Genomic DNA, 24045 nt, shown 5'->3' on the forward strand with positions numbered 1-24045 from the left:
GAGGATATGAGCAGTACAAAGAAAATCAAGGATAAGGATTAGACCTAAATTTTGGTCAAAGTGTGGAGTTGTAGGTAGAGTAAATCTTCCACTTTCACATATTATTCCATAATAAAAATTATGTTAAAAAGTGCTTTTAAATTGTCATTTGCAGCTACTAAATGCTATCATTTATTAAAACTAATAAAAATCATATTTTAAATTAAATACTGGCTTCTTATAAACTAAATTTAAATCAAGCTTACGATTTTTAAATTTTATTTATTTATTTATTTATTTATTTATTTATTTATTTATTTATTTATTTAATAATCTCTACACCCAATGTGGGGCTGAAACTCATGATCCCCAGATCAAAAGTTGCATGCTCTTCCCACTGAGCCAAAGCAGGTGTCCCTAAATAATTGAGCCTAATGTTAATGGTGAGAGATTACAGGAGAGGAGGAAATCCATTGTAAAACCCACTTTTTACAAAAATTTTTATACATAAATAATGTTAAGAGATTATGACTTTCCAGGTCACCTTTTTTGCCCATTGCTAGTGTCTACTTTCTTTAGTAACTGGTTTGTACTTCCCAGGCACTATAGACATCCAGTTATATTTACTGAGAATCCAGTAATAACTGTACACATCCACCAGTTCGGTTCAAAAGCCCTTAGCCGACAGCCATGGGTATCACACACAGTGAGGGAAGACCACTAAGATATGGTCCTGTCCTTCAGGAGCCCACAGCCTGCAGAGGAAGGGAGGTATAAACACATAATCGCAGTGCAGCACGACACATGCAAGAGGGGAAATGTGTATAGGGCACCTGGTCAGGAGGCTCAGAAGAGTCTTCACAGATATAATGGCCCTTGGGTAGGATTTTGACAGAAAACCAGGTAGGGCTTTAACAGCCAAATATCCAAAAGGAAGGTTCCAAGCAGAGCTACTCATTATGTGAGGAGGTGTGATGCAGCATGGGGTGTTACAGGGACAGCTATTACTTCAGTGGGACTGGGAAAGGTTAAAGGAAATGAACTGTAGCATGAATGAGAAAAGAAATGGGGGTCAAAGTTAGATTTGTCATTTCTTCTCTCTGTGTGACCTTAGGCAAACGACCTGACCTCCATAAGCTCAGTTTCCTCATTTATAACATTTCTTCCTAGGATTATTGTGAAAACAGAATGGAGTATATTGAAGATTTTACATAAGGACTGGCCCCAAGCCAGTCAATGAAGACTAGCTAGCTAGCTGCTCACGGTGTTTGCAGGGTTTGACACAATTAAATGTGTAAGAAAGGGAACGCCAGGCCCATGACCTCGCAGGACCACCTCAACCTCACTGCCATACCAATACCTATGAACTGGGTGTGTATGTGGCCGGGGGGGGGGGGGGGGGGGGGGCGGGGGGAAGAAAAAGAAAGATTAACCCTGGGAGTAGTAAATTCATTCCACCTGTGTCTACTACTCTCTGACACCCAGATGATAATATTTAAGCCACTTTCCATAATAAAACAAATATGTTCAAACTGCCCCCTTTCTTCTCATCCTAACACCTGGCTTGGACAACTGTGGAGCTTGGAGAAATTGCCCACGTTCCTCCTCTATCCCTCTCCATAATCCACTGGAATATGGCAAATGAATATACCTGTCCAACTGATGCCTGTCTGTTAGGGTGAAATATAATACACCGTTCTAAACCACTTTTTTCTAGTATGCCTGACATACAAAGAGTTGTCCATAATTAATGTATATCACATGATGACGGAGATAGGTATATATCCATGAAACCATCAATGTCATAAACATATCCATTACCTCTAAAAGTTTCCTCCGGCCCTCTTATAATTATCTTTCTTTGTGATAAGAACAGTTAATAGCTATCCTCTCAGCAAATTTTTAAATGTATAATACATTATCATTAACTATAAGCACTTGGCTATACAGTACATCTCCAGGACTTATTCATCTTGCATAACCAAAACTTTGGGCCTTTGACTAATGCCTCTCTGTTTCAGCCTCCTCCCAGCCCCGGCAGCTACCGTTCTCTGTTTTATGAGTTTAACTATTTTAGATTCCTCATGTAAATAGTTTCATGTATTATTTGTCTTCCATATCTAGCTTACTTTGTTTAGCATAATGCCCTCCAGGTTCATTCATGTTGTCATAGTGGCAGCACTCCCTTCTTTTTTAAGGCTGAAAAATATTCCATTGTATGTTTATACCACAGTTTTTTTTACAATCTAGTCATCCATCAATGGACACTGAGTGTGTATCATGCCTTGGCTATTGCGAATAACACTGCAATGAACATGCCAGTGTCGATATCTCTTTGAGCTTCTTATCTTTATTTCTTTGAGAATATATCCAGAAGTGGAATAGCTAGATCATATGGTAGTTGTATTTTTCATTTTTTAAAAAAGATTTTATTTATTCATGAGAGGCACACACACACACAGAGGCAGAGATACAGGCAGAGGGAGAAGCAGACTCCATGCAGGGAGCCTGAGGTGGGACTCGATCCCAGGTCTCCAGGATCAGGCCCTGAGCTGAAGATGGTGCTAAACCGCTGAGCCACCAGGGCTGCCCCTCATCTTTTGAGGAAATTCCAAACTGTTTTCCATAGTGGCTGCACAAATTTACATGCCCACTAACAATGCACAAGGGTTCCCTTTTATCTACAACAAAATACACTCTTAAAAAAAAGTCCTCAGGGCAGCCCGGGGGCTCAGCGGTTTAGAACTGCCTTCAGTCCAGGGCGTGATCCTGGAGACCTGGGATCAAGTCCCACGTCGGGCTCCCTGCATGGTGCCTGCTTCTCCCTCTGCCTGTGTCTCTGCTTCTCTCTCTCTCTCTATGTCTCTCATGAATAAATAAATAAAATCTTTTAAAAAAAAAAAAAGTCCTCACATCAAAGTCCAATTGAATGTCTTTCTGTTTTTCAGTATGACGGGCAACTTGATTTCATTTACCTGAAAGCCAGTTTCCCTGAACCTTGCCTCTAAACTTACACCTCCTCCTTTGCTCCCTATGCTGGTCAATGGTATCACTATATATCCAGCGCTCATGCCAGGAACTTGCAAGTCTTCCTTGATCCCACTGCTCCTGCACTACCCACATTCAATCAATTACTAAGTCTCAGTAGACCTAACTCCAAATAACAAGCCTGTCTTCCTCCTCTCACTTGTTTCTCCTTCTTCCAACATAATTGTAAAAGCCTTCTCACTGGACTCCCTGAATCCAGCCAAGCCATCCCACAAGGTGGCAGAGATCTAATATTACCTACCCTACTTAAAATCCTTTTGAGGTACTCTTTTATCTACAAAATGAAATACTAATAGGGTGGATAAGGTCTTGACTGCTCTGACTCTGCCTTCCTCTCTAACCTCATCTCCCACCACATAACACTTTGCATTCTGTGTTCTGATTATATCAAATTACTGGTTGTTTCCCAAAAAAGCTCTTCCAAGGCTCCATACTTTTATACCTACAAATCCCTTTGTCTAGAACTTTGCTACTCAAAGTGTGGTCCATGGACCAGAAACATCAACCTGGGAGCTTCTTAATAATGTAGGTTCTCAGGCTTCACCCAGATCTACTGAAGCAGAATCCACATTTTAACAAGATGCCAGGTGATTCTTATATACATCAAAGTTCTAGAGTACTGCATAGAATATCCTTTCCACCTACTTTGTTCATCTCACTGGTTCTCAGGCTTGGAGACACAATGGACACTTTTTATATATTAAAAAAAAATTAACCTGTCCTTTATCATCTTGAAATATATGTTATGATAATGTGTCTATGCTCATAATTTTAAAAACCCAATATAGTACTTTAACAATCATATGAAAAAAAGGCAAGTCATATGGGCTAAAACATGTATTTCTGTATGTTAATGGTGGGGCACAATTGTACTCAAAGACATAACAAAATAATGAAATGTTTGCCTAGAATCACTGGCGATTGACAGACACAAACGAGGACCAATTCAGTTATATTGTATTGGTGACACAGATACCATGAGCAATGAGGCAGTCAATGATGTACTTTTCAGGATGGCGAACAACTCGTGGCAAAATTCCAAAGGGCACAATCTTCCTTTGACGCACAATGGGGTCATATTCTTGGAAAATTCAGTTTTTATTAAAACTATGCAAAACATACTTTGTTTATACACAATAAACTTGGGTTTTAGGCTCAGATAATTATAGCCAGATTTTCACCTACATGAATGTCTGGTGGGACATTCAGGTGTCATGTTGGATGCAGGGCAATTCTTTGTTACACAGGACTAACCCATGCATAGCAGGACATCTAGCATCTCTGGCCTCCACCTCCACTAAATGTTAGAGGCATCCTCCCATCAGTGACCATCAGTATGCCCTTGAGATTTCCAAAGTTCCTGACGGGACAATACCTCTCCTGCTCTGAACTGCTGGTCTGTCAGATGCACTCTAAGACTTTCTTCAACCCTCAGTTTACCCGGTCTCCCTTTCCATCACTGGTGTTACCCTGGCTCTATCCTTCAATGGTGCTCTCTTAGCTCCCCTAAGAATAGTTCTGGTCCAGTCTTTGAAGTGCAGGTGGGCAAGTGTGGAGGGAGGAATGTCACTTAATCACCTTTATACCTTCCAGGGAATCGCGCAATCTGAAACGGAGTAAATGCTCAAACGTTGTTGAATAAATAGCTTAAAAAACAAAATAAAAGAATGACTCTGAGAGTATGTAGATTAGAGACATTCCCACCTATAACAACTGAATGTTCTCTAATATACTGATTTTACCCTTAGGATAACAGGATAAAAATGGACATTTGGTAATCTTTTTTTCCTTCTTCTTCATAATTACAAGTATTTCTGTAGTCTTTATTCTTTCATTTGATGTATTCAGTACCAATTGTATGTCAGGCACTGAACTGCTCATTCCTTTGAGGAATCTATGATATATCTTGAGAAAGAACTAAGTACACAATTTGGTGTGTTTAAATGTGATGTTTTGCTTCCCTGGTGGCACCAAGAGGAGTGATGAATTCTGACTAGGTGATTTGGGATCCACATTTTCCATCTATCATCGTGCAATGGTTCACATTTTAGGATTCTCATATAAAGGCAATATAAAGAAATATGTGATTTATTCACTGATGATCCTTCTCAAAATGTCTCAAAAAAAAAAAAACCACACACAACACAACAACAACAACAACAACAAAAACCCAACCCTCAAACCAAAACTTGATGACAGGCATTTCCTTAAAGGTTCATTGTTAAGGGTATACCTATCTGCCCCCTGTTGGGTGACTTGTGGCCCTTCCTCAGACCTGACATCCACCGTTAAAATTGGCCTCTCCAAATGGGATGGCTTCATCACAGTACTCTGCTCAAACAGGCGATTTGGAATTAATATGATTTTTTTTCTCCCACTAATATGTTGAATTTGATACTTATGCCCTGAGGAGATTTACCATTAAAAAATATACTTTTCTAGTTCAAATAGTTAATAGAACAGGTCTTGAATATATTTGTATTTTTAAGGGTTGGCTGTGGGAATGGTGATAAAAAATTAAAACTAAAATACTTTTGACAATTCTAATAGTTAAGAATTACAACATATATATCTGCCTGGTTCTTCTCCATCCCAGAATATTCCACAGCTCCTGGCATGTCTGAGGCATGTAGCAAATGTTTGTCAAATGAATTAATCTATGCATACATAAGTAAACGGTCTATATTTCCATTTATTCTGAGCTTCAGAATTTTTTATTAAAATCACTCAGCTTTAGGGAAGTAACAAATGTTAGGGAAAGCACCGCCAAGGGTTTTCCTTCCTAACCCAGACTGAATGCAGTCTTTGAGGCACCGAAGATTCATGGTCAGGGAACGCTGCAACCTCTCAAACCTAGCACAAAGGTGGCCTTTCTTTGTTTTCCTCCTTCTCTTCACTGGTTTCGTGAGCTGGTGCCAGCTGAGTCTAGATGGCACGCGCTTTACACTTGAATGAAACGCTCCCTGCCCTCGGTTCTGGGAGCTCCACTCTGCTGCCTCCATCTGCTGCTTCTGATAAATGCTCATATTCTAAATATATTACTATCAGCTCACTCCCAAAGTGGCTTGCTGGTTCTCCACGCAGCAAACAACCCCACTGGCACGGAGCCACTTCTTGGGTAGAAAGAATTTGGGCAGACAGAAGATATACTTCCCGGTGAGGAGAGGTGAAAGAGAAGAGGGGGCAATGGCCTGGGCAAGCCAATGACAAAGACCCTGTCTGTGGCTTGCAGGTCTCCTGGGGGGACCACCAGGACGGGCCTGCCCGGCCGGGGCTATCTATGCAGGGGCCAGCAGGTCTGGAGTGCAGGCATTCTGAGAGAGCAGCAGAGATGAAGCTGAAGACGAGGCTTTGCTTTTTCTATGAAAATGAGTTGAACATTCTTAGTCTGGTCGGCTGACAACACTCCATTATGAATAACCTCCAGGAAACTAAGATTCACAGGAATTTGCCTCCAGCCCTTTAAAGCCTCCTCGGGCACATACACCATTTAAGCTGCTCTTCCAAGTCCCCCTGCTAGTTTCAGCTGCCAGTTGCCTCCCTTTCAGTGTTTCTTCCTTCCAGCAACTGATCTCTAGCCAGCACAATCACCAATTGCATTTGGGAAAGATGGAGTAATGCAGCGTGGAGGGTCTCCCCAAAGAACACATTCACAGCAGAAGCCACGAGGGTAGATGCTTATTCTCTCACAGTTGTGGAATCACAGAGTATTAGAGCTAGAAGGAACATTAGGGAACATCTAGTCCAATTCCTTTATCCTAAAGGAACTTCAATTTTCATATTCCACTGGACTCCTGATGCCCCTCCCCCCTCTTTCCCCCCCTCCCCCACCAAACCTGTCAGTTTGCTCACTTCAGTCGTGGCAACTTCATTTCTCTAGTTGCTTGGGGCCAAAAACCCCCGGAGTTGTCTGGCCACACCCAACATCTGGCCCCATGGTAAATCTCCTGGGCTCTTCCTTCCAAATATAGCTACTATCTTCCTCGCCACCTCCATTGCTACAACCCTGGTCTGGGCCACCTTCCTCTCTCCAATGGACTCCTGCAATAGCCCAAGTTCAGCTTGTACCAAATCTGGCCTGCTATTAGCTTTTGTAAATAAAGTTTTATAGAAACACAGCCATATTCATTGGTCTACCTTATGCTCCAATAGTAGTATCAAGGAGTTGGCCTTGATACTCTGGTGGCCTGCTGAAGATATTTACTGTCTCTGGCCAATCCCTGAAATAGCCTATTAAATAGAAAGTTGGATAATATCAATGCCCTGCTCCAAACCCTCTCACTCACACTACAAGTCTTTTTTTTTTTTTTAAGATTTTATTTATTTATTCATGAGAGAGAGAGAGAGAGAGAGAGAGAGGCAGAGACACAGGCAAAGGGAGAAGGAGATTCCATGTGGGATCACGACCTCCAGGATCACGACCTGAGCCAAAGGTAGACCCTCAACCACTGAGCCACCCAGGTGCCCCCAGACTACAGACTACAAGTCTTATAGAGCCCTGTGAACTGCCCCTGCCATGATCTCCTGACCTTATCTCCTATTGCTCTGCCCTGTGTTCACTCTGACCTGACCACACTTCTCCCTGCCCGTAGGCCTCTCTTCTTCTCCTCACCCCCCACTCTTCCTCAAATAAGCCAGACCGGATCTTAATGCAGGACCTTTCACATACTGTCCCCTCTGCCAGAAATTATATCCATGTTGACATCTGCCTGGCTTGCTCACTCTTTACTCACTTTTTATTCAAATGTCACCTTCTAGTGAGCCTTCTCTGACTGCCGTATTTAAAATGGCACTTCCTCCCCACTTCCTTCTCACGGCTTAATTTTTCTCCACAGTTTCTACCACCCTTTAACGTATTACACATCTCTTATTTATTTCCTCCCCACTTCCTTCTCATGGCTTAATTTTTCTCCACAGTTTCTACCACCCTTTAACGTACCACACATCTCTTATTTATTTCGTGTTGTCTCTCCCCACCTTCCCACTAAGACACAAACTCTGTGAGGTTAAGTTTTTTTTTTTTTTTCTGGTTTGTTTCCCTGATATACCCACAGTGCCTAGGCATGTATTAGGTGTTCAACAGCTGTTTTTGAATAAATAAATCCTTACAAGTAGTGATGCTACAGCGAATGTGAAATGCATCAGTGTCTCAGTCAGGGTTTCTACCAACATTCCTGCTTAGGAAAGACTGACTAGGGAGCTCCAGGCAGAAATGACTTCTATACTTGTGGGGGCATTTTATTTCCCACTTGCCCACTTTCCTTTTTCCATCTTATTTCTTACCATGTAACTAGTGGACTTGCCCTATTCCTTGAGTCTATGGCTATAGTTTCTGTAGTATTTTAGATTCCACTCTTTTCTTTTTGGCCTATCATCATTAAAGCATATCTCTCTGGCTTCTATTACCAAAAGACTCTGGCCTGTCCTCTTCTAAGCTTATAAATTCATTAAAGCCCAAATATTAATGAATAATAATGTCTCTACCTCCTAGAAAATAATTTGCATTTAAACAACTTTCAGTGCCTCAATCCAAAGAGGCCAGTGATGTGGGAATTCCCAGCAGGCAAAAGGCCTGGGCCAGCTGGGGTAGTCATGGAAAGGTCCCTCTAGCAAAATCAAATCACAGCCCATCAGCAGCTGTCCACTTTGCCTCTATAGGATGAATCCAGCCATGTATATCCCCTTTGGACTATGTGTGCACACAGATACACAGGGTGTCAATTAGAGGCAGCGAGAACATCTTAACTTGCATGGAAATGAACCTGTCACTTGTGATATATGTACACACTTACATATATTATATTGATTCCTTCCCTTAGCGCTTTGATAGCTTTTCATCTAGCTTGCGGTCCCACTAGCACAAAGCCACCGCTTGGGAAGGAAAAGGAAGCTGGATAGGCATAATATTCAGCCCCCAAAGAGGCGAGACATGGAAAGGAGATGACTATTGGAGCACAAATTACAAGCATGCTCCATTGGTCTTCTGGGGCCATATTTACAATGTTCCAAAACACAGTGAAAGTTCAGAGTAGAAAGAAGGAAAAGATTGAGAGATGCAACCTTTACACCAAAAAATAATACCAACAACAATAAATTTTTGGTTCATAAGAATTTGTGCTACGCAAGGAAAGCAGTAGACTTTCTCAGGTCATCCAGAACTGCCAGAGAAAATTAAGAGAATCTTCTAAACAACTGAAGAGGAGGAATACATCCATTAGGAAATCTGACTGATTTGTCCACCAGGAGCCCTTCTTCCATCCAGAGGAAAGAGCATTCATGTATACTCCATAGGCAAGAATGCCGCTTACCTTTCTAGGATAGAGCAGATTAAGATGATCCCTTTACCTTAGTTCATCAGAACCAACTCCAGGTGGTCTAGCCCATATGGCTGTCGAAAATGAACAAATAATTTTCTTTTGAATTATGATAGAGTATGACTTGTTTCTCCCCTACTCCACATACTGCCCGTAGGTGTCTCTGAATTTGTCATCTGGTGAAATGGGTATTGATCTGTCATTCCTCCAGGGAATCCCCAGTTTCGTTTACTTCCTTCTCTAGACAAAGAGACACATTTATGTGGCCACATGGAAGATTTCTACGTTTTATCAAAATGGCATCTTATAAGTGGAAACTCACAAAAGATTAACCCAGGTTTCAGATACTAAGTACCTTGAAGGACACACAAAAAGGCAGTTTGTAAACTACCATGAAATCAGTTTCTCAAACTACTTATAAACCCACTAACTATAGGACTAAGGTGATTCACAAGTCACTGTGAAGTAGACGTTGGTTTTTTATCAGAACAGATGTAGAATGGGTGCTCTTTCAGTATGAGCTGTTGTATGAGCTGTTCCACATGAGATGCTTCTCTGCTAGCTGCTGAGTTGTCTCCTGGGCTTGGCCACAGCCAGACCAGTGCTTATGACCCACAGCTAATACAAAATGCCCTGTGGACCAGGAAGGAGATAACCAGGGTTTCCAGGGATTCCTCACTGTACCATACATAGGTGAGTCTTTCCTACCAAATCCAAGGAGACCGAGGAACTGATAGTATTTTTACCAAGATGGATTACCTTCTAGGAGGACCACCTGACTTCCTAGGTCAGGCCTTAAACCAGTGGCTCTTATTCTTTAGCACAAACCAGAATGGCCTGGAAGACTCCCTGAAACAGTGATTGCTAGGTCCCACTCCAGAATTTCTGGTTTAGTAGGTTTGGGCTAGAGCCAAGAACTCGCATCTAACTCTCCCAAGAGCTACAACTGCTGCCGATCTAAGGAGATCTTTGAGAGAGCTACCCCTATAAGCGTAACATTTCTGTAACTTTTTCCTTTCCTCCTACCGTTGGGGCTCATGGGGCCTGTTGTTGGGGAAGATGGGGTAGAAGTCACAGCTGCCACAGAAGCACTTGGCACATGGGAGCCTTCAAGTCCAGGCTGCCATTCACGACAGACAAATAAGTGGGGTTACAGGCACATGGAATCAGGCAACCTTTCTCATGATTCCAAATATGTACATCTGTCTTGTCTGGCAGTTTGATCCTAGTTTATCCACTCCACTTTTAAAGCCCATCTGATGATAGTTGGAGTCCGCTGGCCCACACCCATAGCAATTAGACCAGTATTAGAGAAGAGCAGATTGGCAGATGTAGCCGGAGAACTCATGTAGCATCAATAAGCAAACTTCATGAGGCACGACGGTGTCTTGAGTGATTTTGCACAAGTGGCCATGTACAGGCAAGGGAGAGCACACCTAGAGAGCCCTGGTTTAGGCAGAGAAGAAAGTTCTATCAGCAGACTTCCTGGGTGTTGCAGGTGGGGAACTCTTTTGAAAATGGAGATGAGACTATCAGCCTGAAATGCAGGCAGCTACTCTGTAGCTAATTTCAAAGGACACTCATATGCTGTAGCCTTCACTCTTTTTTTTTTTTTCCTAGAAAACTTGCCCCTCTAAGGATACAAAAGGAAGGCTTTGAAATCTATTTCTTTCTACACCTTGCTCCATAGAGGAACAATAGTGCAGTAAAATGTTGCCAATGAAGTAGGGACTAAGAGGAACAGCAAGGCCACAGAGTGGTTTTGGCTGATGCCAGTATTCAAGGGTGTTTTTGTATGTAAAAAAGGGAGTGGGGAGCTGCCTTAGCTGTGGGAATATTTCTGAAGGGCTAGACTGTGTCATTAAATACTGTAGATAATCTGTCAGGAGACATGACACATTTATTTCTATTCTTGTGTATTTTTTGTAGGTCAGCTAGGGTTATGATTTGCCTCATCCTTACTCTAGGACCCAGGCTGAGGGAGCAGCCACTGTCTGGAACATTGCTGATTGCCATGGTGGAGGGAAAGAAAGAATGGCAAATTACATGCTAGGTTTTATGCTTTGTCCGAAAGTAACACACTTTACTGGCTACAATGGGTTGAACACTATCCCTCACAAATTCATGTCCATTCCCAGATCCTCAGACTGTGACCTTATTTTACAAGAGGATCTTTGCCAATGTATTTAATTGGAAACTATTTGGAAGTGATATCACACTGTATTTAGGGTGGGCCCTGAATCAAATGACTGGTATCCTTATAAGAAGAAGAAGGCGGCCATAGAGACAGAGAAGGCTATGGGAAAATAGAGGCAAAGATTAGAATGTTACAGGTGAAACCAAGGAACTCCAAGGATTACCAGTGATGAGGGAGCAGAAGGCAAGCTGAGGGCAAAGCACCCATTAACCCTCCCTTGCCCCCTATACATACACAATCAGGTGGGCTATGTGTGACATTCTTCTGGCACTTCTGGCTGCCCTAAAACTAAGGGAATGGGGAAAAAAATGAATGGTTAACTGATAGAGATCACAGTCCCACAGGACATTAGTCTCCATCAGTTTACAAATGTCTTAGTGATTTATAAGGAAAAAGCATTCTTATCAATAGCCTAACTTTCGGAAACCCATTGACTCAATTCCCTGGGGCCCTAACATCACCATCCCTTCCACAGTGATGTAGGAAACAAAGTCAAAAAGGAATGTAAATAAAATTAAAATTAAATTTCTTTTTTTTTAAGGTTTTATTTATTTGACAGAGAGAGAGAGAGAGAGAGAGGAAGCACCAGCAGGAAGAGCAGCAGAGGGAGAGGGAGAAACAGACTCCCCACTGAGCAGGGGCCTGATGTGGGGCTTGATTTCAAGCCCCAGAGATCATGACCTGAGCTGAAGGCAGACATGTAACCGACTGAGCCACTCAGGAACCCCCAAATTAAATTTCTTTATAACCTGCAGCTCATTGACAAATAGTTGAAATAGGAAGAGTATATAACATTTCTCCTTTGAAACTTCCAACTATCCTAATGTTAATGCCTTGGGGATGGGGGAGGAGGGGAGGGGAGGGGGGCGGGGGACACTTTTGCTAGGCTACAGCCAGGCCTCCAGTATCCTGAGAATCTTCTTTAGCATATGAAAGTCCTTTTAGATACTTCTCTTTGTCCTTACCTCCCCCAACTCCCAAGTTTGTAATCAGCCACTCCTCACAACCTTGGTGCAGTAGTTCTTTCTGCCTTTGGGTCCTGTCCCTGGGTTTTAATAAAACCACTTTTTTTTTTTTTTTTTTCACCGAACATGAGACATCTCAAGAATTCTTTCTTGGCGGTTGGCTCTGGACCCCAATCACATTCCATAACCACATCATCAGGATCCACTAAAAGCTAGGAAGAGGCAAGGAAGGATTCTTATCTGAGCTTTCAGAGGAAGCATGGCTCTATTGATACCTTATTTTCAGACTTCTAGTCTCTAGAACTATGAGAGAATACATTTCTCTTGTTTTAAGTCCCCTCGTTTGTAGTTGTTAAGATAGTTCTAAGGTGCTAATACACTTGGCAAAGTAAGTCACATCATCACACCCAAGCTCAAGGGTACAGGAAGAGACAGTGCAGCTGTGCTGGGTACTCCCCTCAGGTCAGTTCTCCTCTGCTCTGAGCCTGGGAAGCTAAGCTTTGAGAATTGTATGAACAGCCTCATTTCCCTCTAGGTTTCTGGTTGAGACTGACCCACAGCAGGAGTTCAGAGGTAGGAGGAGAGTCAAGTTGGAGTACTTACTTTGCCATCCTTCCTCTCCTCAAGGCTGGTAGTAGCTGGGTTCCTCCACCAAAGCTGTCCTGCCAGACAGCCCTCCTTTCTCTCAGGGTTCTGGTAACCACTTCTTCCAGACCAGACACCTGGGGTGTGGAGGAGGGGAGAACAGCTGTTGTTAGCTAACGGCACTTGGCCATTCCTTACTGGTTTCCCTTAACCCTGCCTACACCCTGGTAAACAGTCCCTTTATTAATCTCCTCTAACTCTATTTGAGCATGCCATCTGTTTTCTCTGAGACCCAGTGGTTACACATCTCTGTGCCTAGGAGGAGAGCTGGAAATCTGGCGGACACGTTGGTGACACCCTCACTAAATTGAGAAGCAGCACTACCGGACCAGTAGTGGGAACTGCAGTGAGAATGACAGATCACACATCTGCTTTGCTTCCTATACTTCTTGTCTCCAGAAGAAGGAGCATGAGCTCTGAAGCAAGATTCAAACTCTAGTCCAGCATTTCTGCAGGTGATGTAAACCTCTCTGAACCTCATACACAGTGGGTATGAACAATGCTTTTTCCCTTATTGGGCTGTTACGAAGATTAAGGGAATAAATATGAAAAGAACCTCAAAGAACCTCACTGTGGTACACAGAATAATGCCTCCCAAAGATTGTCAAGCCCTAATTCCTGCAAACCTGTGAATATGTTGCTTTCCATGGCAAAAGAGAGTTTGCAGATGTGATTAAGGCTACAGGCCTTAAAATAGGGAGATTATCCTGGATTACCCAAGGGGCCCAATCTAATCACTCGAGCACTTAAAAGTAGGAGAGGAGAGGAAGGCAGAAGAGTCCCTCACACAAATGTGGCAGAAGAAGGGGAGGCAGAAGAGACATGACTACATAAGAAGGATTTAACATACCACTGCTAGCTCTGAGATGTTCAGAGACCACATGCAACTAAAAACACAATGACCCGAAAAGAGGCCTCTAGATGCTAAGCAGCACCCCCAACCCCCAGGCAGCAGCCGGCAAGAAAATGGGGACCTCAGACACTGAATTCTGGCAACCACCTGAATAAACCTGGAAATGGATTCTCCCCTAGCACCTCCAGAAGGGAAAGCAGCAAGCTTCTGAGACCAGAAGCAAAGAAACCAGCTGAGTCCAGTGGACTTCTGACCTACAGAACTGTAAGATAATAAATGGGTGTTGCCCTAAGCTCCTAAATCTCTGGTAATTTGTTCTGGCAGCAATAGAAAATAAATACACTAGTACAGTGAGGTCTTGGTGCATAGTGTGTGCCCACTACATGTGTGTTATCTGCACTCACAGAGGAGCCAAGATACAGAGGGGCCATCCCAGGACCCTAAACATTATGTGCTCTCAAAGATGTAAGCCTGCTGTGATTCTGCAATCTAACCTCGAAGCTGGCTTTCTCTAGTGCTTTCCAGCTGTCTTGAGTGTGGGCGCCTACATGATGAGCCTCCAGCTGCAGGAGGACCAGGAGGTGGGGCAGGAAATGCTGTGCTTCCCCCGACTTAGGCAAAACAAACCTGTGCACATCTGACATCCAGAAGGAAACTCACCCTAGAGCTGACTGTCATGTCTCTGGTAGGATATTCCTTACCTGGAACCCTCAAGTCCTGCCGTCCTCCTACCTGGAGGCAGTTTCTAATAACTGCTTCTAATTGAAGCACAGTCTAGGCAGGTCATTTCCTGCTGCTAAAGCCTTCCTTCTGTTTCCCTGCACCAACCAACTCCATCTCTCCAACCACATGGCAGATCTTCCAGCTGCCTAACCAACCAAACCTAGTCCTTAACCAGAGAGCACAGACCCTCCTTGATATAACTGCTTTATTTGATGACTGAAGCTCCTATGCTTTAATAACTAGGTCAAGTTGAAATAACACCCTGGGACACTGGGCCCTGAGCCAGGTGTCGGAGATGTGGGCCACTCAGCATTCAGTCACTAACAAAGTGTGCAGAAAAGCAAGAGGATTAAGGGCTACCCACTGGGTACAGACATGTGCCTCTAGCTTGAATCAAACTGTAGAAATTTTGCCAAGTCCCAGTACTTCTTTAAGGCTCCAGACCAGCAACCGGTGATTGTTTTAATAATAATTTTCACTGCCATTCTAGGAAAACCACCTCACTATAAGGAGATTGTAATAATAAGAGCTAATATTGGGTGCTTAGCATATACTGCGCTCTGTCCCATGTAACTATAAAAGTGTTAACTTACACTCTCGAGGCAATTTGAAGAGTTAACGTCTATTATTATCATCTAGCTTTACAGATGAGGAAACCAGGACTCAAGAGAGGTTAAATAACTTGTCGAAGGTCACCTGGTAGTATATGGCTAGAGCTGTAACTCAAACCTAGGCTAAAGTTTTCTGTATACTACATCCCGCACGGATTTCTCTTGATTGAGCCAACATACATAGAGCCTTTAGGTCTTGACCAGGCATTGTGCCAGCCCCTGGAGATGCAAATATACCTGGGGAAAACATTCGTTTTCTCCTAGCCGACATGATAGGAGACAGATATGCAGAAAGAAATATGTATTGACACATTAGTAACATGACCAAAGTATAATGGAAGAAGTAATTAGACTGCCTACGTGGTGGAGATTTCTAGGAAAGAAGAAAAGTAGGATTGAGAAAGGCTTTTTGGAGGAGATAAAAAGAGAAGGGACACAGACATAAATGAGAGACAGAGAGAGAAGTATGACATATAAGTGTGGGCAAAATGCTCATTATCCCTCTTTCCCTTGGTTTCCTCATTGCTAAAATGGAGATCATAATACCCATTTCCAAGCTGTTACAAAGATTCATTTAGATGATAAATCTAATGTGAATTACCTCTGCTTGAAACATTCTAAAATATATTACTCCCTTGCCTTCCACCACTGCCCCCCACAACCCACTAAAAAAAAAAAAAAAAAAAAAAAAACCCTTATATAAAGATCAGATGAGTTCAAAATCCAAATAAAAAGGCCTGGGGGCATTAAGAGGGAAACATAAATGTAAGGTGCTTAAATACTGGATGAAGGAGCCCAAGGTTATCTAAGAGAGACTTGGGTTCTCTCTCCGGGAATAGGCCTCCTCTTGCTCCATCGAAACACATTCCCAAGAGTAGAGATGGTCACGCAGGTGGCCTGTCTTTCAGGGACTTAAATCTACTGCATTTTCTGCACAGAGCTACATTAAGCACACAGCCTCAGCAGCTCTCGGGATGAAATGGAGCATCCCTCAATCTCTACCTCTGAAGATTGGGGACAGTCCTTCCCAGTCACTCTTCAGCTTTAGGGGGGTCGGTTGGTCTCAGGGACAGCTGACAGCCTTATTTAGCCAACCAGCTGCTCTGTGATACACGATGTCCTGAATGCTCAAAGTCTGGTGGATGATTCTTTTGTATCCATATAAGCAGCAGTTGGAGGAGAATCCATCAGTCCCTTTGGTAGCCTCAGGGTGTCAAGGCTGCCATTCAAATCATTACCACCATAATTATTAACCATTGTTTTAGTGAGATATCTGCTAGGCAATTGTCTTTCTTTCTTTTCCTCATCATTAAAAAACAATCACACTTCCCTGGAACAACGCTTGCCTCAAGTCACATCAACACATTTATTAAGCCCCTTCTGTTTTCCCAGTTCTACAGGAAGTCGTGGAGGAGGGAACGCTTAAAATATTCTGTGATTTGAAAGAATTGAGGATTCTTTCAAACCTGAAGAAGAGGTCCATACGCGCACACACACACACAAAATCTATAGGAAAAAGTCACACAAGTATACAATAGACCGCTACAGTGTCAGAGAGGGGCAATTTTATTTTTTTTTTTTATTTATTTTTTTTTTTTTTACAGTGGGGATGGGGTGCAATGAAGGAGTCACACGGATTGAGAGGATTTGGGAGGAGTGGGTTGTTGTGGTGGGAAACTGCATTCTTCTCCCTCAGGTACGGCCAGGGGAGCCGACAGGGAGGCGCTCCATTAGAGTAGCCGCCAGAGCCTGACTTTTTGACAAGAGAGTTCATCATTTCGGGTAAAGTGTTCAAGGCGGAGCGTCTGCTCCGGGATGGACGATGCGTCCTGCGTGACTCGGTGCGACGGCCGAAGTCCCCGTCCACCTCTGGAACCCACCTTGCAAGCACGCTGCCCCCCGACAGCGGTCAGGGCTGCGCGGGTCGGCGGGTCACTCACCGGGCTCCAGGGGTCCTGGGCGGGAAGTCTCGGGCGTCGCGTCCCACCCCGCCTGCCTGCCCGCCCGGGGCCGGCGGGGGCCACACCTGGAGGCGCTCGCCCCCGCGGCCGCGCTGTCTGAGGTGCCGGGGCGAGGGGGAAGCCGCTGCCGACGAGGCGGGAAGGCGCCCCGAGCCCGCCCCCGCCCCCGCCCCCGCGGGCCCCCCGCCCCGGGCTCCCAGAGCGCCGGGCAGCGTCGCGACGCCCCCACGCGACGTGGGCCGAGGGGGAGGGGCGGGGGCACCGCGGGGGCGCGGCGCGCGGGCGGACGCGGGGCCGGGAGGGGAGCGGGGAGCGGCCCCTGGCGGCGCTCCTGAAGCGTGAGGGGGGCGGGCCTGAGGGGGAGAACCGCGGAGGGGCGGGGGGGGGCACACTCAGCCTCCGGGGGCCGCGGGGCCGCGGCGCGTGGGCGTGGGCTCCAGGCCTCGTCGGAGCGGACTGGAGTGGGGACCGGAGCCCCGCGGAGCAGGAGCAGGAGCGCGTCGCGTCAACAATCCCGGCGGCGGGGGCGGCGGCGGGGGCGGGGGCGGGGGCGAGTGCGCGTGCGCGGCGCGCACGGCGGGAGACGGAGGGAGGGAGGGAGGGAGGGAGGAGGGAGGGGAGCGGGCGTGGGGCGGCGGGAGCGCGCGTGCGCGCGCGCGGCCAGGCAGCCTGGGCGGCGGGTCCTGCTCGTGACGGACGGCGGCGTCCGGTCCTGCCCGTGGCGGTGGTGGCGGCGGTGGCGGCGGCCGATCCTGCCTCTCCCAGCTGCCGCGGCTGCTCCAGACACCTGCGGCGGCGCCGGCGGCGACCCCGCGGCGGCCGCGGAGATGTGGCCCCTGGCGGCGCTGCTGCTGCTGGGCTCGGCGAGCTGCGGTGAGTGGCCCCTGTCCCCCGGCGCGGCGGCCCCGCGGCTGTGCGGGCTGCGCGCCCGGCTGCGAGCGTGGGAGGCGGCGGGCCCGGGCTCCCCTCCTCCCCCCGTCCCCTCCTCCCCTCCGCGGGGCTTCGGCGGCCCGGGGCTGGCGGCCGGGATGCCCGCCCCCCGCGCCCCGCGCCCTGCGCCCTGCGCCGCCCGGGCTCGCCCCGAGGAAGCCGCCGCCGAGCCGCGCGCCCCGGGCCCCGCGCCCCGCGCCCCGCTGGACTGTTCGGGGGAGGGCGCGACGGCAGGCGAGGGGCGGCAACCGTGAGCGGCGAGGGCCCCCTCCTCGCGCCCCTCTTCTTCCTCGGTGCGTGAGCGTATTTGGGGGCGAAGGAGGGAGAGTGGGAGGGCCCGGGCCTCCTGCGATACAAGTGCGCATTTTGGCGAAGTCTGCAAGACGGGATTTCTCCCGCTTGCCCTCCCACAGCAGCAGAGGACTTAAAGGAGACCTAAAGGAGCAGTTAAGTTGCATTTCCAGCCCAGCATTTAATCAGAAAAATCTTCTGGCCGCCTTTTTATTTTATTTTATTTTATTTTATTTTATTTTATTTTATTTTATTTAAACCCTAGAAATAAGCTACCTGGCAAACTCTCGCTACCCCCACGCCCTATCAGCCACTTAGTACAGTTCAAATCGTACGTTCAAGTTTTTCCGCTTTATTTGGGTGAGCCATTTTAATAGCAACCCGGATTTCGCTTGAAATATGAAGACTCTAACCTCCAGTCAAAACACATTTGCAGCAGAGTGGGCTTTGGTGTCTCTCAATGCCAAAGGCGTTTGCTTCCCCCCCCCCTCCCCGTCCCCCCCCCCAGGCTTTTGGAATCCATTATGCTTTTTTTTAAAAACAAAACAAAACAAAACGTGTGATTCGTGTGTAAAAAGTGAGGAATGGGAATTTTCGTGGTTCTGCGGTGCCTGTCACACTTTACAGCTGTATAGTCTTCTGCGAACTTGTAAGATCCAGTATTGAATTTGAGTAACGGTAAAATACAGTTGTTACATTTAATTCTAGAAAGCTAAGTTAATTACGTTTTAAACTGATTATTAGCCTCACTGTGCCATTTGTAAACGCTTGTGATTTCAAGCCATTTCAGGTATTCCTTTAGGTCCTCGCTTGCCACTTTCTCCAATCTCTGAAACATCCTGGGTTGTTGGAGCTGTTGATGACATCCTTATTATCTGAAGTGTTGATAATTAGATAAGGTAGTTTTTGTCATCATCATTAATGGCTTATTGCCATTACTATTAGTATAGCGAAAATAGTACTCTCGGAAACCTGTTATATGATCAGAAAGCTTCATATTGAACCAAATTACACATTTTAATAAAGTATCACTCAGACCACTGGCAACAAAAGCTAAAGAATAAAAAATGTAAATCATTTACTATTTTAAAAAGCAGTGGTCCTGTTTCCAAGCAGATGGAAAAGAATTGCTATAATAGTACTTTGGGGAATAGGATTTCTGCTAGGCCTTATTTAATAATAGTTAAGTCATATAATTAGCACTCATTTACATGCAATATTAATGTGCTCAAGCCCCTACAGAGTCACAGAATTCGTAATTTATAGTACTTTATTGTACTTAGTTAATAATAACCTGAAAAAAAAAATAGAGGCATTATACGTTTGACTTCTGTTAAGTGTTGAATATAAAAGAGGAAGTGATAGTGTTTGTCATAAGCTACAATAGGTTTCGTGTGTGTTTAATATGTAGTTTTAAAAGCACATGTATGAAGATATAATAGTCTCAGAACACCAGTCATTATCGACCAGCGTATTTGAGACTGAATTTAGAATTCAAAATGAGTAAAAAAGTCACAGATTTGTACATTTATTTGTACTTAAGTTTGATTTTGCTTTCAGTTTCATTTATAGATGATTGATAAAGTCATTTTTTGCCTTTGCCACTCAGTTTCAGTTGACCTGTGTGGTAAAAGAAACTACCTGACATGCTCCTTCCCTCTACTTAAAGGCAAACTGCAACTCCCCTATTGGTTTATAAGACACAGAATGAATTACTATGCTCCTTTCCTCCCCCCTCCCCTGCAAATCCAATTGTACTTTGTTTAAAAGCACATCAGCAGTTCCAGTAGTTTTTAGTAACTGGCAAACAAAACTTGACTCAAATAATGACAGTGACATGGACGGTCTTTTTAGTGGTTGAATGATTTTTCCTTGTTCACAATGAGTTTTTAAAATCGAGGGTACACATGATTAAAAAACAGTCTTATTGTCTAAATCGAGTAGTAATTTGTCTTGCTTAAACGAAAATGTTTTCTTTTAAAGAATATTACTTTTAAACACAAGTTGCCATTTTAAGGAAGTAAATGCCTATTTAAAAGTATTTATTAATGGGGCCACCTCAGCAGTCTAGAAGCAGTGTGTTAAAGCATTACACTAAATGCCTGCCATTAGGACACTTGCTCATGCTGTCATCTGTATTTTGGCAGATGTTTTATCTTTGCCACTGAGTTGTTAATGGAGATTTGAAAGGCCAGGTTCTAAAGAAGAAAAATAGGTGTTTTTTTTTTTCCCCAAGTGTGATAAATATTCTAAGTTCACAATAATTACTCATGTTATTAAAACCAAGTTTGCATTTCTTAATGTTAATTTACCTATAGCTGTAAAAGCATTGTTTTTAAAACTTTAATGTCCTTTTTGTGATACAGTTTTCATATAACTATTTTAGCACCTTTTAGGTTTTTGCTGTAAGTTTTTTATACAAGATAAAAATCTGTGTATTTTGATATTCGTGTTTCAGCCTAATATAATGCAGTCTTGGGTTGTCATAAGGTAGCTTTTACTTTGTGTCCTAGTACAGATAGTTCTTCCATGTTAAAAGAACAAGAATAATAGTGTAGGATGAATTTTTTAAACTCATTGTAGTGCTAAAGCAAAAAATACATAAAGCTCAAGAAATTTGATCCTGATATACTTAAACTAAAGCAATATAGAACCTAGGTATTTTCCTTTTCTTAGTTACGTGGAGTTGAAACAGAAACTATAAATTACACTCTCCTCTGAATATTACATTCATTATCTATGGGACAGTTATATAAGACTCAGAATCTGGTCAACCCCAGTGTTTGAAATTCACATTAAGAGAATAAATGTGCATATTTGAATACATGTCACACTTAATGGGTTAAAGGCAAGGCATTTGGCAAGTGCAGGGTCTGTCAAAACTATTTCCATTGCAATCGTGTATGAGCCCATGCCATGTTCTAAGTACTTTGCAAGGCCCTCTTGGGTAAAACATACATTTTCAGACTATGCCTCTCAATAACTTAAAATGTAGTTTGTAAAGAGTGGCGATCTTTGTTTTAATCTCTTGATGACATTCAATATGTTTTAAGTGCTCAATAAGCCCATGATTCTGGATGTTACTGACTTGAAACTGCTCTCTCCCTTGTAATTCCAGGTTTATCACTTCTGTTCTAAAAAGGCCACTTTAAATCTAGTGGGGGATTACTTTGAGTGAGAACTAAACACCTTATGGACATGCCTACCTTACCCCAGACCTTATTTTGTCTCTATTGAGGAGAGATCTGTCTAAATCCTCCTTTTTGACCCTAATTCTAACCCGATCTGGTTTGAGACTCTAGTTCTTCATACCAGGGGCTTGATCTGATGGCCAGACTGGTAGGATTCATTTTAAGCAGGTATCTTTACTCACGAGCTTTGCTTCCTTTACCTTAGTAACTGTTGGGCTCCTTCCCCATTCCTGAACATCCATTTCAAGCAGATAATTAACTTCCTACTCTATTGCAAAAAATAGTGATGTGTGGTGTGGACTCTCTCAGCTTCCCTCCCACCATTACTAAACTTATCTACAATATCTTAAGCAACCATCTCATTCTCCTCCCTCTCCCAGTTTCAGAAGTATACCTATTCACCTTTCCAAGGAAGGGTTCATCTGTCTACAGCTCTTTCACTTCCACCATTTTGGAGACCTGCCCAATCAGTTTAATTCTTCTTCAGCCTTTCACCTTAGATCTTTCCCTCTCCAGTGGCTCCTTCACTCTAGCTTGCACACATGCTCAGGTTTTACCCCAAATTATAAATAAGAAGAACCAAAAAAAAAAAAAAAAAAAAAAACCCTTGCCCTAGTCCCTGTCTCTACACTTTTTCTATTGTCTTTCCTCTATGCTTTTTTACACTGCAAAGTGTATTGAAGGAGAATGCTTCTTCATTCTTCCTTCCCATTCATTCCCAAATGCAGTGTGACTTTTGATCCTGCTAGTCTATTGACATTGTAGATAAAAAAGCTAATGATAAAGTTTTCAATCTACAGGCCGTTTTTTACTAATACCATTTAGTAAAAACTAACCATCTGTTCAGTCCACATGAAGACTCTCTTTTTCATGTCCACAGTGGTGCTTTTTTGCGTCTCTCACTTTTTCTCACTTCCTTGATTTATTCTTCTTTAATGATTTTTCTATAAATATTGGTGTTCCCCAATGTTTTATTCTCTGATTCCTGCTCTGCTTGCTTTGCAGGGACTCTCTGGGCAATCTTGTTTATGTTCACAATTTCACTTACTAGCTATGATCTTAGTGATTCCGAAGTCTTCGTAGCTCTGACCTTTCTTCTTAAATCCAGATCCATATGTCCTGGGATCTACTGGGCATCTTCATTTCATTGTACCACAGGTATTTTGATACTCAGCCTATTAAATGTTGAAAGAATATTCCCCTGTAAATCCGCAAAATCTCTTTTTTCTATAAAATCCACAATCTAACTAGTTACACATACTTCTAGTAAACAATTTTAGTTCATTCCTTCTCTTCTCCCTTATTTCCCACATCCAACTTACGTTGATATTGTAATTTTTACTGTAATGTTTCGGCCATCTCTCCAGGTGTCAATTATCTGGACCATTGCAGTGATTTCTTAATGTATCTCCCTTTCCCTTCTCCCTTCTTGTCCTCAGTTCACCTTTCATGCTGCTTAAATACAAGTAAATCTGCATGGTTTGCTATGGCTTGTAATATCAAGTCCCAGTTCCTCAGAATGACATTCAAGGAAGCCTTTACAATATTTCTTAACCATCCCTTTTTCCTAGAGCACACTTGAAGAATTTTCTGCCTCCAATTATTCACTTTCCTCATTCCTCTGCACGTGTTATGTACTCTGCCTAGAAAGCCTTTCCTTTTCTATATCATTCCTACTCATCCTTCAAGACCTAGTTTAAACATCATCCTCTAGGAAGATCATTCTAGACACATTTGTGTAATTTTTAAGAAACTCTTCCATGCAGTCTGCAACTGACTTGATCAAGATTTTTCATTAAAATACGTAGTTTCTGGATTCCATAATCAGGTCTATTGAAGTGAGAAGCAGTGGTGGATTCTTTTGACATATGGAAGAAGAGCAAGTCTTCTCTGATACAGTTCACAGTTTTCCTTCCTTGGGATTCATACTTTAAATTTTTTTCACTTATAAGGAATGTATTGATTCATACTTGCTGGACCCTGGATCCATAGGATACCAATTGAAGAGATTGTCCTTGTTTGTCTACCTTTTGAGCCTAATGGAGAGATCAGTTAAGTAAAACAGTAATTGCAAGATTCAGTAGTAGGTCTGTGACAACCCTTGAACAGGGAACAATGGGAGGGTCAATGAGCAGGGAATGAATATGAGCATTGGTAGGAAAGGGGAATAGGACTGAACATCTCCATTATGTTCTAGCGGGAAGAACCAAAGTTAGTAAACTATAGCTGCCATTTATTGAACATTTCCTATGTATGTGAAAGCACTGCATTAAGACCTTAATATTAATTATCTCATTAAGTCTCAACAAAATCTTGGTGAGGTGTACACTACCTCAG

The 24045-nt window shown here is 43.7% G+C and overlaps 1 protein-coding gene and 1 long non-coding RNA gene across 7 annotated transcripts in view; one reads left to right on the top strand and one right to left on the bottom strand.

The window, feature by feature from the left end:
- LOC144305372 (uncharacterized) overlaps positions 1-17457 on the bottom strand; it is a 165265-nt gene extending 147808 nt beyond the window's left edge. For all 4 annotated transcript variants that reach the window (XR_013372395.1, XR_013372396.1, XR_013372397.1 and 1 more), the window contains exons 1-3: positions 17276-17457; positions 13107-13225; positions 12504-12715 (exon numbers count right to left, since the gene is read on the bottom strand). This is a non-coding gene — a long non-coding RNA (uncharacterized LOC144305372). The remainder of the gene's footprint in view (positions 1-12503; positions 12716-13106; positions 13226-17275) is intronic.
- A 442-nt stretch (positions 17458-17899) lies between these two features.
- CD47 (CD47 molecule) overlaps positions 17900-24045 on the top strand; it is a 43710-nt gene continuing 37564 nt past the window's right edge. For all 3 annotated transcript variants that reach the window (XM_077883888.1, XM_077883889.1, XM_077883890.1), the window contains exon 1: positions 17900-18169. In XM_077883888.1, the coding sequence (XP_077740014.1) occupies positions 18124-18169 (46 nt within the window). In that variant the 5' untranslated portion in view covers positions 17900-18123. The remainder of the gene's footprint in view (positions 18170-24045) is intronic.

This window comes from Canis aureus, chromosome 35 (assembly GCF_053574225.1).
Source record: "Canis aureus isolate CA01 chromosome 35, VMU_Caureus_v.1.0, whole genome shotgun sequence".
Taxonomy (NCBI): Eukaryota; Metazoa; Chordata; class Mammalia; order Carnivora; family Canidae; genus Canis; species Canis aureus.